The 13,802-nt window shown below is 33.0% G+C and overlaps 1 protein-coding gene across 1 annotated transcript in view; it reads right to left on the bottom strand.

Annotated features, from left to right (window-relative positions):
* The window catches only part of LOC108910230 (neuroligin-4, Y-linked-like), a gene marked incomplete at its 5' end in the record, with an annotated part of 80,148 nt that extends 67,171 nt beyond the window's left edge, over positions 1-12,977 (bottom strand). The window contains one exon of the mRNA XM_018714784.1: positions 12,859-12,977. Coding sequence (XP_018570300.1) covers positions 12,859-12,977 — 119 coding nt within the window. The remainder of the gene's footprint in view (positions 1-12,858) is intronic.
* Positions 12,978-13,802: the final 825 nt, after the last annotated feature.

The following is a 13,802-nucleotide window of genomic DNA, read 5'->3' as shown; positions in this document are numbered from 1 at the left end:
ATTTTACGCATTTCATTTTCTAATTTAAATTAGTGGAAAAATCCTGAGAATTGAAAAAATAAGAGATTTTAAACACGGTCATGCAGCTCTTTTATTTTTTATTCATCCCAGACAACTAATTTAGCTTACAATTTAATTATCTCCGATTTTTCCAAAGAGAAAAATTTAATCCAAGCTGTCCAATTGGAAACATAGTGCTTTCTTAGATAAATATATCTCGAATAACTTAATTACAATGCGCCTTTACTGGAAACTACCATCTTTCGAACGCAATAAATTAGAAGAGGTTTATTCCAGGGCACTAACTTTGAAATGAAATGAATTCTATTGTCACCTGAGACTTGCAAGTCCATCAAATCTTCTCAATTAAATGAGGATCACTTGGAAACCTTAGCTTTAAGGCTTTCGAGGCAGAGAGCGCTGTAGTTTTAGTTGAAATTCCTATATCCTTCTCTTGATTCGACTTCATAAGTTCTAGCTCCCAGAACTTTATTTCCTTGGTTTCAACTAACTCCTAGTTAAAAATGAACCAAGCGCACAGGCGCTCTTACTTAAATATCGCCAACAAAGTTCTTCCAAACAACTTTGAACACACCAAGGATTTGGCTTTATGCATCGAAGTAATTTTAACATATGCAGGAGTCCATAGTATTGATTTATTGTTTGATTGAATTGGTTCATTGTTGTACATGAAAAGAAATAATTGAATGTTGAATTTCGGAGATATCTCAGTGCCTTTTTAATTAGAATACACTCAGCTTACGGCAGTCTCTCATGGTTTATGTTCTGTATTAATAGAGACAAACTTATGAAATCTTATATCGCTATAACCATAAAAAATTGCTCTATATAATATGTAAAAATATAATAGATGCTTAGGGATGGATATATGCCAATTTTGCTGAAAACTACGAATCGTCTTGTAGCTCGAAAACCATGAAACTACCAAAAATACTACCGTACAACTCTTAAAACAGCCGAAAAGTGCACACCTCTACCGACAGACCAACAACACTACCAAAACATTAATTCAAATTGTCCTTTTTTTGTCTTTGAAAACCATATATTGATTTTCCATATACGGTGTAGTAAATACAGTAACGCAAAAAACAGATATTGATAAAAAAAATGTACAAAAGAAATCCGTAAGTACGCCTGGCAACATTACCAAAGTCTTGTTTATATGTTGCTAGGATACGCTTAGGTATGCGGGCCACTGTATTTGATTCTTCCTAAAATTCTGATGGTGGTGTACTCTACTGGCAATTCGGAAATTTAAAACTGCTGGCCTATTCCAGGAGCGGTCTGCGGCGATAGCTATTTTGTCTGTGTTTAGAGCATGAAATTTTTCAAAAACTTTGCCGTCAGAAATATCTTCAACCTCCATAAGGGATCGTACTACAGCTTCCCTGAACTGTATAAATTTAATGTTTTTTAATCCTTTTACGTACAAAAAATAGGAGATCCACAAAGGTATATCCAGCAGATGGAATAAGACTTTTTTATACCATCGAATAGTTTTACAAGGGCAACTCTAATAGCTTAGCATTTGATCACTTCTGTCAATTCCAGACATATGCTTGTTGTACCCGTCAATTTCATGAGACTTATTTAAACATTTTGGGCACTAGGAAAAAAATCGCAGCGTTTTGAAATTACCATTAAATTAAATATCCCTAAATATGCATTTTTTTAACTTATTTCTAACCAACATTTTCAGTTTGAAAAATTTTGTTTATCAAAAACCCATAATTACGACTTGTAGAGAATACTTTGCAGTTTCCAAAACCCTGCTTGGATTTTCCGTACGACCATTATTAGTCCAGTCATTATANTATTAATTATATAATATTTAAATAATAATACTACTATTCGGTACCCTTACACTAGGCACATAAATTAAGCGATATTAAAAACAATCCCAAAGTTTTGGGTGATTTTCAAAAAGCTGTAACTTGGAGGGAAATGGTCGTAGAAAGAATAAAAAAAAGGAAATTCTTCAGGTGTCTAGTTTTCAGATCTACACTTTAAAATTTTTTAGCTTCAGCAGTTTTTGAGTAATCATAAGAAAATCACCGAAAAAAAATAATTACTGCTTTATTTAAAAAAAAAAAATTTGGTAAGTTTACCATAAAGCTCTTTTAGATCATTTGATTCTCTTCAATTTGGGCCGTTCCGGAGCTTTGTACGATTATTTGTCGCTGAGTTATCGTCGATCAAAACAAAAAAATTATTTTTGACTTTGGCAATCAATTACTCGGAAAATAATTGTCGTACAGAAAGTCCAAGCAGGGTTTTGGAAACTGCAAAGTATTCTCTACAAGTCTTAGTTATGGGTTTTTGAAAAAAACAAAATTTTTCAAAGTGAAAATGTTGGTTAGAAAAAGATAAAAATTGCATAATTAGGGATATTTGAATAACTTGGCATAACTTCTGCTCATGCTCGGGCGTCGATGACGACGAGATTATTGCTAAAAAAACATTTTTAACTTAAAAAACATGAATAAAATGTGAAAAATTACTTATACATTGATTTTCAGCAAAACGACAAATTTAAACATTTTGTGCACTAGGAAAAAAATCGCAGCGTTTTGAAATTACCATTAAATTAAATATCCCTAATTATGCATTCTTTAATTTATTTCTAACCAACATTTTCAGTTTGAAAAATTTTGTTTATCAAAAACCCATAATTACGACTTGTAGAGAATACTTTGCAGTTTCCAAAACCCTGCTTGGATTTTCTGTACGACCATTATTTCCAGAGTAATTGATTGCCAAAGTCAAATATGATTTTGTTGCTTTGATCGACGATAACTCAGCGACAAACAATCGTACAAGGCTCCGGAACCGCTCAAATTGAAGAGAATTAAATTATCTAAAAGAGTTTTATGGTGAAATTACCAAAACAAAGTTATTGAAGTCCATAGGCTTTTTTCCATTGATTTTCTTATGATTACTCAAAAACTGCTTAAGCTAAAAAATTTCCAACTGCAGATCTGGAAACTAGACACTTGAAACTTCAATTTCTTTTTTTATTCTCTCTACGATCATTTCTCTCCAAGTTACAACTCTTTGAAAATCATCCAAAATTTTGGGATTTTTTTAATATCCCTTAATTTCGGTGCCTAGGTATAAACTCATATTCTAAACTTATAACAAACATCAGCGTTAAAAATTCTGACAAATCTCTCCCAAGCTGGCCAGCGTATATTCGTTCTGCATCGTCACTAGCAACGGTATATTGCTAGTAACGATGCAGCCATATCTTCTTGTATTACATTATATTACATGGGAATTTTTACTATAATTCTTACACACCTATTCTATTCTTCTAATCATATTTCTTCTGGTTGACTGACTTTCTAATGGGACACACAAGATAATACTGTTTAAGGTTGGACAATACCTAAATGTGACAAACTATGATACAGAGTTATATACTTTGGTAACTCTCCATTTCGCATAACGCTCAACGCACTATTCCAAATTATAACCGATTAAACACCAAGCGATGATGATCACTTACCCATTATTAGGTCGCGTTTTACACTTTATCAAAATCAGTGCTGTGTTGTGGAAACTTTACGTGAACTCCGAAAAAAATATGGTCGTCTCACTAAACATAATGAACTGTATGGTATATTCGTCCTCTTTTAAGAAAATTTGAAACAACATTTTCTTTGCACGATGTTGTTTTACGTGCAACTGTACAACGTGTATACTTGTACGTGCAAAAACTGCAAGAACACAAGAATATATTGAGGCACTACAGCGAAGTGAGTGAAAGGATAGTGAGATGTCCAAAACACGTCGATCTCAAGCATTCAACATTTCTCAAACCACTACCTGGCAAATCTTACGTAAATATTTGGGTTTACATGGATACAAAATTCAATTAACGCAAAATTAAACCCTGCTGATCATACACTACGTCGTGGTTGGTGCTGCTTGGGCATTAGAAAAGTTAACAGAAAATCCTTTCTTCTATCGAAAAATCATCTTTACTGATGAAGCGCATTTCTGGTTGAATGGTTTTGTGAACAAGTAAAATTGCAGAATATGGAGCAATGAAAATCCTCATGCCATTGTTGAAAATACTTTGCATCCTGAAATAGTGTGGTGGGGTATTCATGCTAGTGGCGTTATTGGGCCTCATTTCTTCCGGAATGAACAAGAACGGCATATTACAATGAATGGTGAACGTTATGTTAACGGATTATGTGTTTCCTAGAGTTGAAGAAAACGATTTGGGTGATTATCTTTTCCAGCAGAATGGTGCCACGTGCCATACTGCCACCGAAACAATGAATTTATGCTCAAGAGTAAAGTACCTTTATTTTTTACAATATCGACAATCGATATTAAAGTTGATCCTAACTACGGTCAGATATCCAATATTATCCATCTACCATTAAAAAACAGATTCTGTTATATTTACAAACTCTTCTGTGTATTACACTGATAAATTTACGTTTAGAGATCGACATTATATCTAGGCTGCACTGACAAACCAATGAATTCAATACAATAAATGTTTTATGGTTTGCAAAATTAAATTATAATTTATTTGTTTATTTCCTATGTTTATACCCAAAAATTATTAAAGATTGTTTTTAACGGTAGATGGACAATATTGGATACCTGCCCGTAGTTTTCTATTAGGATCAACTTTTCTTAATAACGATTGTCGATATTGTAAAAAAAAGGTACTTTACTCTTGAGCAAAATTTACATTTTTCGACAAACCTCGTAAATGACTGCAAAAAATTTAAATCTGATTATATCACTTTGGGTTTTAGGACATGCAGAACTTTTTATAAAAAATAACTTTTTTCGTAAAACCAATAATAAAAAGTATCCCATATGGTGTCGGCTTAATTGGACACATTGTATTTCCACCACCTACCCCCAAAATCATAAAATATCTCCGCTGAAAACCGCTAAAAACGCCATAGCCTTCCCAACTACACACATTTATCGACATATCGACAACACTCTACCCCGTCATTGTTGGTAAAATTTCCCTTTTTTGCATTTGAAAACCATATAGGTATTGATTTGCCGCACCTACACACAAATCCACCCTCTACCATGTGTTCCTTGGAAAATTTAGTTTCATAAAAACATATCATTTTCTAAATACAAATACAATGATTATTATTTGAATATTCAGTGAATATGACCGTAAAAAACTAATTAGAGATAATTTATGTATTATTTGAATACGGTGTCAAACCGTGAAATATACTTTAGGTAAGTAATGTTACTTCTATGTTATGCTTCAGTGCGATTTTTTTTAAATTGCTTCCATAAATTCATAAATTATCGATTCCTATCTGAGATAATTTATGCTTTAAGTTCGCTTTCAAACTGGGGATATTGTTGAATTTAATTTACCACTTCGTCAAATTCTATCCCCCGGTTAGCGTCAGAAAGTTATATTCTTAATCGGTAATCAAGGAGTGTAAAATTTAATTCATTGACGGAAAGAAGGGCCGGCCGGGGATCACAAATCAGAAAATCGAGATAGTATTCGACTAGGCGAGCTGTATAATCGCCTTCAGGCCATTTAAATTGGCTGCAGTTAAAGGAAGAAGCGTTCCAAGACATATAATAAATGATCCTGCGAGGACAAACTTTGAATATTGATGTCCGAACGTTCGAGACACTTCATTCCACCCATATGAAGTACGGCCTCGGAAAATAGATTTTTAAATTGCTTTAAATACGTGAAATATGTTGCAGAAGTTTGTTTTATATGCTCTTCTTGCATGAATGATGTTGTATTCACAAATTGTATGTGACTACGACCTGTATATATAGAATATTTAATTTAAAAATTATAATTAACCTAGCACCTTTATAAGACACATTTTTCCTAAAATAAAAAAGTGATGAGATTATCATTTTCAGGGGAACTCTGTACATTCCCTGTTTCATAAACATTACAGTATAGGACCATAATACGAAAAATTAACTCATCATCATCATAATACATATAATGTCAACAACCAGAGATAAACTCAGTTGATTTTAATTAACATAAATATTATTTGTTTAAAATATTTTCATAAATAGGTATTTAATTATTCTCTTCTTTCATTGTGATAAAAACCAAATAAAATAAAATATTATTTTATATGTTGTTTCTCTAACCATTTTATGAAAGTAACCAACAAAGTACCTGCAATATAGCAGGTCGCTTCCTATTGTAGCCATTTGAATGTCACAGTTGGAAGTCAGCACGACAGATGGAACCATTTGCGTTCGGCGTACCATATATATAAGATATGTCCCTAAGTAATGAGAGGCGAAGAAAGAAGAGCGCCAGAAGAAAGGGCCCTAGCCGGCGGTGCCTAGCCAGGACAGGAGGAGGCCCCACGAACCGATCTAATCCGGCCGCGTTGGCGGTCCGGAATGACGGGGAAAGGGCCTACCTCTACGAGCCGTCCGGGCCTACAGCGATGAAGTGGGTAAAGAGCGATAATCCCGCTCGACCCCGCTCCATCCGAGGTCATTTTTCCTGCAAAGGATATTGGCGCGAAGTAATGAGAGTAATTTTTTCTGGCCTCTGAGGTCTGGGCCAGTCGAAGATGAGGCACGAGCGAGGTGAGGTGCCAGGTAGAGATTCCTCACCAGTTACATTCCGACTAATAAAGAGAACAAGTGTTTCAAGAAATGCAGTCGTGCTCTTACGAACTCATCACAAGGCAAAATGCACGAGTAACGTTACGCAGTTCGATAAATCTGGTCCGCAAAGTATTGGAATTATTTTAAGTAGTTTACAAACAAGGTGTCCTGTCCCAGATACAGGATTTATAAATGGTCAATGCTTCTAAGGAAGTGAAAGAAAAAGTTAAAGATGAAGAGCGACCTAGGCATCATTCAGTGTTAAGTAGAGATTATGCCGTTCGTGTCAAAGTTGTTTTGGATACATATAGGCGCTTGAATGTTAAAGACATTGTATTTGTAGTAGAATTGTTACTAAAAGCGTGAACATGATGAAGACTTGACAAAACTTGCTCCAAAAAACTTGACTCAACAATAAAGAAAGAAATCGTCTCTTCAGCCATCAGAATCTCGTGAATCATTTTTCAAATGGAATGGACTTTTTGGGTAGAGTAAAGAACAAAACAGTAAATTTCTAAGTACACTTCCACACCAAAGAAAGCGTAGTTGAACAAATCCCGAATCAAATCGATGGTTATTTTTTTCACTGAGAAAACGGGTTTTGAATGTCGGCTCGGGATCACCACATCGAGGTTTATCCACTACGATTACTCTCGTTGCCACACGGCTTTGTAGCAAATTTTAGGTTTGAAAACTATTTTAATGTTTCCACAGGCACCCGCTATGCTGACATTGCTGACCCTGCAACTTTTTTAGCCCCCAAGCCAAAATGATTCTGGGACCATTCCCAACACCTAAATAGCTGTGATGAGTACTTTAAATTACCTGAAAAGAAATGACTTCTATCACTATTACAGTTAATAGAAAAACCGTTGCATAGTATCATAAGGGTGATACTTTGAATATAACGTTCAATTGGAAAATTTTTGAATAAATGAAAACTATTAAAGCGCTTAATTTTAGGAGTTGAGAGAACAATATTATCAATATAAGTTAAAGGAACACTAATGTTATATAAGAAACAACAACAGAGACAAATGCAGCAGCTGCAGAGCACAGAATAAACGCAGATGAAGCCTTATATACCAAAATTCTAGTGAGATGGAAATAATTTTAACCAAGAAAATTCAAAATAATTTCATCGAGATGAAGGTTGAGTATTATCTAGAATTTAGAAACTATTGCGTAACATTGAGAACTAGAATGTCACATTCAGTCGGTCAGAGAACTTCAGAGTTTCTTCTGAAGAAGAGAATGACGTGTCTCAGAACTTCAAGAAGTCTAATGCGAGGATTTGCAACAAGAATCTTTGTTACTAATTTATTGAATACATTTCAGTTCCCAAAAAGTAAATAAAAAAGTTTAACAGTGGGTTGAGGTAAACGAAGTAGTTTCTTTTAGTTTTTTTATTTAACTATGACATAGAACTATTTATTATTTTTAAGTTATTATAACGAACTTTTATAAATAATAGTATTTTACGTTACAAGTCCGGTAGGTGACTTATTATATGACGAGTTGTTTTATGGACGAGGCGATGCGACGTAGGAGCCGAGTCCGGAATAAAAACGAGTACTGTAATAACACCTAACGGCCGTGTATCGTATGATATTTTATTTCATACTGTCTTTCTATTTTTAACGAACAGAAATTTCTATTTTTTCCTTAAAATTATTAAATTTTTGTTTGACATCGCTTGATCTGTCATTTTATAATATTGTTTGTGACATGTCTAATATCACGTTGCTAGGCAACATTTACCGGTTCTGATACTGTAATAGCTCACTTACCGGCCGCAAATGAATTTACCGGTTCTGATACTGTAATAGCTCACTTACCGGCCGCAAATGAATCCAGGAAATAGCAATATACCGGACAGTATGAAATAAAAGTTATTTTAATATCGACTGACTTACTGAACACATCATTTAAAACTTTCATCGAGTTTGTCGAAGACAAGATTGAAAGCCATGAAATTTTATGTAAATTGAGACTTTTGATGGAATGGATGAGTTTTTTCTCTTTGATTGTGTAATAGGTGCATTTAATGTCAGATAGATTGACTTGAATGATGCTTATAATAAACATGATTTACAGATAGAATAGGCAATCTGCTTATACACATTGTGGAGAGCGTGAACAATTTTGAAATAAAGAAAAACTCTAAAAGATTAAAAAAATGCTTTCTTTATCTACTTGTAATAGAACAAAAAGTAATAAAATCATATTTAATTTAAAAATATTCCTTATAAAAACTGCTCCAGACGCATTTTAAAACTGTAGAATAGTGCAATGTTTCTAAATTTCGAATAAAAAATCCCTAATTTAATTATTTTAATTAGTGGCAAAATTGGTGGTAATATTTAGTATTTAGATTATCTAAAACTGTTGAGATAGTGAATAGTTCCTTAAAACATTTACATACATAATAGTAGTGAATTTTAGGAATTTTTGCACTTTCTGAAATACCCCATATAACTACATCAGTATCTATGGAAAAGTGAAAATATATTATTGAATTAGGTATATTATATATAGATGTGCTGGAAAATATAACAGAAGTACAATTTTACGCATTTCATTTTCTAATTTAAATTAGTGGAAAAATCCTGAGAATTGAAAAGATAAGAGATTTTAAACACGGTCATGCAGCTCTTTTATTTTTTATTCATCCCAGACAACTAATTTAGCTTACAATTTAATTATCTCCGATTTTTCCAAAGAGAAAAATTTAATCCAAGCTGTCCAATTGGAAACATAGTGCTTTCTTAGATAAATATATCTCGAATAACTTAATTACAATACAATGCGCCTTTACTGGAAAAACCATCTTTCGAACGCAATAAATTAGAAGAGGTTTATTCCAGGGCACTAACTTTGAAATGAAATGAATTCTATTGTCACCTGAGACTTGCAAGTCCATCAAATCTTCTCAATTAAATGAGGATCACTTGGAAACCTTAGCTTTAAGGCTTTCGAGGCAGAGAGCGCTGTAGTTTTAGTTGAAATTCCTATATCCTTCTCTTGATTCGACTTCATAAGTTCTAGCTCCCAGAACTTTATTTCCTTGGTTTCAACTAACTCCTAGTTAAAAATGAACCAAGCGCACAGGCGCTCTTACTTAAATATCGCCAACAAAGTTCTTCCAAACAACTTTGAACACACCAAGGATTTGGCTTTATGCATCGAAGTNTTGAAATTCCTATATCCTTCTCTTGATTCGACCTCATAAGTTCTAGCTCCCAGAACTTTATTTCCTTGGTTTCAACTAACGCCTAGTTAAAAATGAACCAAGCGCACAGGCGCTCTTACTTAAATATCGCCAACAAAGTTCTTCCAAACAACTTTGAACTCACCAAGGATTTGGCTTTATGCATCGAAGCAATTTTAACATATGCAGGAGTCCATAGTATTGATTTATTGTTTGATTGAATTGGTTCATTGCTGTACATGAAAATAAATAATTGGATGTTGAATTCCGGAGATATGTCATCTTTTTAATTAGAATACACTCAGCTTACGGCAGTCTCTCATGGTTTATGTTCTGTATTAATAGAGACAAACTTATGAAATCTTATATCGCTATAACCATAAAAAATTGCTCTATATAATATGTAAAAATATAATAGATGCTTAGGGATGGATATATGCCAATTTTGCTGAAAACTACGAATCGTCTTGTAGCTCGAAAACCATGAAACTACCAAAAATACTACCCTACAACTCTTAAAACAGCCGAAAAGTGCACACCTCTACCGACAGACCAACAACACTACCAAAACATTAATTCAAATTGTCCTTTTTTTGTCTTTGAAAACCATATATTGATTTTCCATCCCCACACACAAATTCACTCTCTAACATGATTAGTTTTCGAAATATTAGAAAAAACCGAAATTTCGGAAATCCGTTTTTGTTTCATATCAGCCTTCCTTGTTTGAGGTAATATTAAAAAAAGAAGAACACTTTCTCATGGCCACTTACAAAAAATGTAATAAAATTTCTAGGGTCGTATTTAAAAAAATGAAGTTGATGATGGCACTGAAGAGACGAAGCTTTACATAAAAAAATAGATTATGCCATTCGATAGAGGGGAAAAAGTGGCCTTGAGAAGGTGTTCTTCTTTTTTCAAACAAGGCTGATATGAAGAAAAAACAGAGTTACTTAGTCTTAATGTTGGTCCCCTGATTATGCAACTTTACCCCCATTTAAGCTACTTCACAACTGTTACCGTTTCCGAGATCCATGTAGTGAGAAACGAATTTGAAACAGCCTGTACATGTGCATTGGAAAATTTAGTTCCCTAATACCTTATATGCGTCGACAGTCTTATAAAAATATCCAAAATATGAAGGTTCACCATTTTTCTCCCATTGCCGTACCCGTAGTCGTGAAATGTCAGACCGCTACTACTCATGACAGAAAGATCCAATCTATATAACGGCCACTCCGATAGGATCACCCCTGCGCCCAGCGTTCCCACTGAACATTTGTTACACCTTCAATGTTATTACAGCCTACCACTCTTCCTCCTTTAACACTGTTAGATTTCATATATTTCCCTAACATCTAGTGTTACACTACCGGTACCTTTCCAATGTTAATATAACACAAATGTGTTTTTTGTCTTCAGAACGCGATGTTTAATTCTTTTTCTAAGTATTGCTCTGAAAGGAAGTTTATTAAAACTTCGTCACACATGTGAGATGATGCTAGGTTATTTGAAGATGCTTATACAAACAAAATGTAACACATTGAGAAGATTTAGTTAAATTCAAAATAGTTCGTTGTCAGACATCGGGAATAAATTACAGATCTTCCAACAGAACAGTCTCCAAGTAATGGATATTTGATTAAGAGACAGTCTAATTGAAAATTAAGAGCAAGCTGAGCTAATTATTATTACCTATTAATATCAAACAACTTTTTTGATACTTAAATTATTTTAATAGTGATGCTATTAAATAGATTTTATTCAAATTTTGCTTTCAGATACTGTTACAATGAAACTGCACAGTAATGTATACATTTCAGAATGTGGGCAATTTGTCAATACAGAGGCCCCCCTATGGAGATACAGGCCCCTAAAAGACGTCCCTGAAAATCGATTTTTTTTAAAAACTTAAAATACTTTGTGTAATTTAATTATTTTTTAATACGATGGACAACAGATAAGACTCCTTAAAAATTGACCCGTGAAAACAATTTGGCTTATTCGATTTGCCAGGGACGGAGTAGCTGTAGGACAATAATGTCAATTTTTTTTACACCCTTTACGATAAAGGCACGAAAATAATATTGTTAAATAGCTTGAACCTTAAACTAAAAAAAGGCACTCTTGGTTGATATCGATAAAATGAACTGTTTTCGAGAAAAAAAATCCTATTATGTATATCCGTAAAGAGAAATAAACCGATGAAATTTGCATTCTTTCTGTGCCTAGGTATCTAAAAAATTGCCACTTTTATTTACATTTATACCAAAGTATTTTATTTTCATTAAAAAATCTATTTTCAGGGGCGTCCTTTAGGGAAAATTTTTATAGGAATTTGTCATGTTATTTTAACTTCCACTGTATAAATCTGAGAGATTGCCAACATATTCTGCGACACCCTGTAGATATCGCAATTGATTGAAAACTCTCGTCGCCAAATTTAGAAAATACATATATCCGTAATTTCAATGTAGTATTAAATTTCACGTGAAATTCTAGACAACTATAATATTAATGTAACAGTTACCGTATCTCTAAAAGAAGATAAGAACAAATTAAATTAACCTACCAGTTTGAATAATAGGTCAGAAAAATAAAATTTAACAGCTAAATCACTTCACCATAAAACATAGCAACGTCTGATTTTTTAAATATATTTTGTCTTACCCTTACTGAAAAATGATGTAAATCTTGATAAAATATAAACTCGTTTGATCCCTTCCGAACAGCTACCTCAGGTTCCGTTAACAGATTAAAACCACAAATTCAATAAACTCAAATGTGCAGCTTATTTCCCTTTGGTATTTATTTACTCGCACAGCTATTTGATTTTTCCTTAGCGACCGAAGTTTACAAGAGATTAATTATTTGCGATATCAGGGACTTACTCACTTAGGTATTTTCGTTAAATATAGCAATCATTAATTATGATTTCTCGACACGAAAGGTCATAGTAAAACATATATTACAAGTTGATTTTGTCCTCATTTCATACCTAGTAATTTACTTACCAATTTCTAAATACTTTTGATGAACCGAGTCATATTCATCCCAAACGATGGATCGAAATCTGTTACGCTCTCTTGAGGCAGCAAGGACAGGTTCCTGTTTGTGATGTTCATTTGGATTTCTGAAACAAATTAACGTTATTACAACCCAAATTTTTATACAGAATTCGTATAAAATGAAATTGTATAAGTTCAGTGATACTAAATATCTAAATAACTTTATAGAGAAACGAGTATTTAATAAGTTTACAACATTATTTAGTACAAAAAGTAAAAATAAAGTTGAATCAAAATTATGTTGAATTAAATATGTTGTTTGGAATATACAGTACACTATTATTATCCTAGAAGTATCCAAATATGGGTAATTTTCATTTCAGATGATCCTGAAATATTTATATTTCATGTATTCAATTTTTAAATCGTGTTAATTAAAAGTAGTGCAGTGTTTTTCTTTAAACTCGCTCATATTATATTTTCGACAAGTGTCCCCATAAAAAAAAATTTAAGGGAGTTAGATCCAGCGATCTGGGAGGCAATTCAATTGAACCTCTGGAAAGTTCTGATTAAGAGAATCATGCACAGTTACGGGCATAATGCGGCTTTTGTATTGAAAGATAAACGAAAAATCAAAATATAATATTGAATATTTAATAAAATAACATTCTTTCATTCACTGATATTTTGTCTTATTCTTTAAGTGATAATTTTATTGTCATAACCAAACCAAAATTTAAAAAGTCGCATTTCGTCGTGAGCAGAATTAAAAAACCTTTAAAATAGGGTGCCATTTAAAATTTAAGGGTGTTTACGCCCCTATGGGTAGGTGATATTAATCATTGTCAAAATAATAGGGGACAATAATTATTCCTTAGAAGTTTACATTTATTTCCAACATATAAATATGCACTATTCAAAAGAGAAAAATAGTAAAGTAGATTGTGTAG

Source organism: Anoplophora glabripennis, unplaced genomic scaffold, assembly GCF_000390285.2.
Source record: "Anoplophora glabripennis isolate ALB-LARVAE unplaced genomic scaffold, Agla_2.0 scaffold564, whole genome shotgun sequence".
Classification (NCBI taxonomy): domain Eukaryota; kingdom Metazoa; phylum Arthropoda; class Insecta; order Coleoptera; family Cerambycidae; genus Anoplophora; species Anoplophora glabripennis.
The sequence above is the reverse complement of the archived record's forward strand: the minus strand, read 5'-3'. Positions and strand labels throughout refer to the sequence as shown.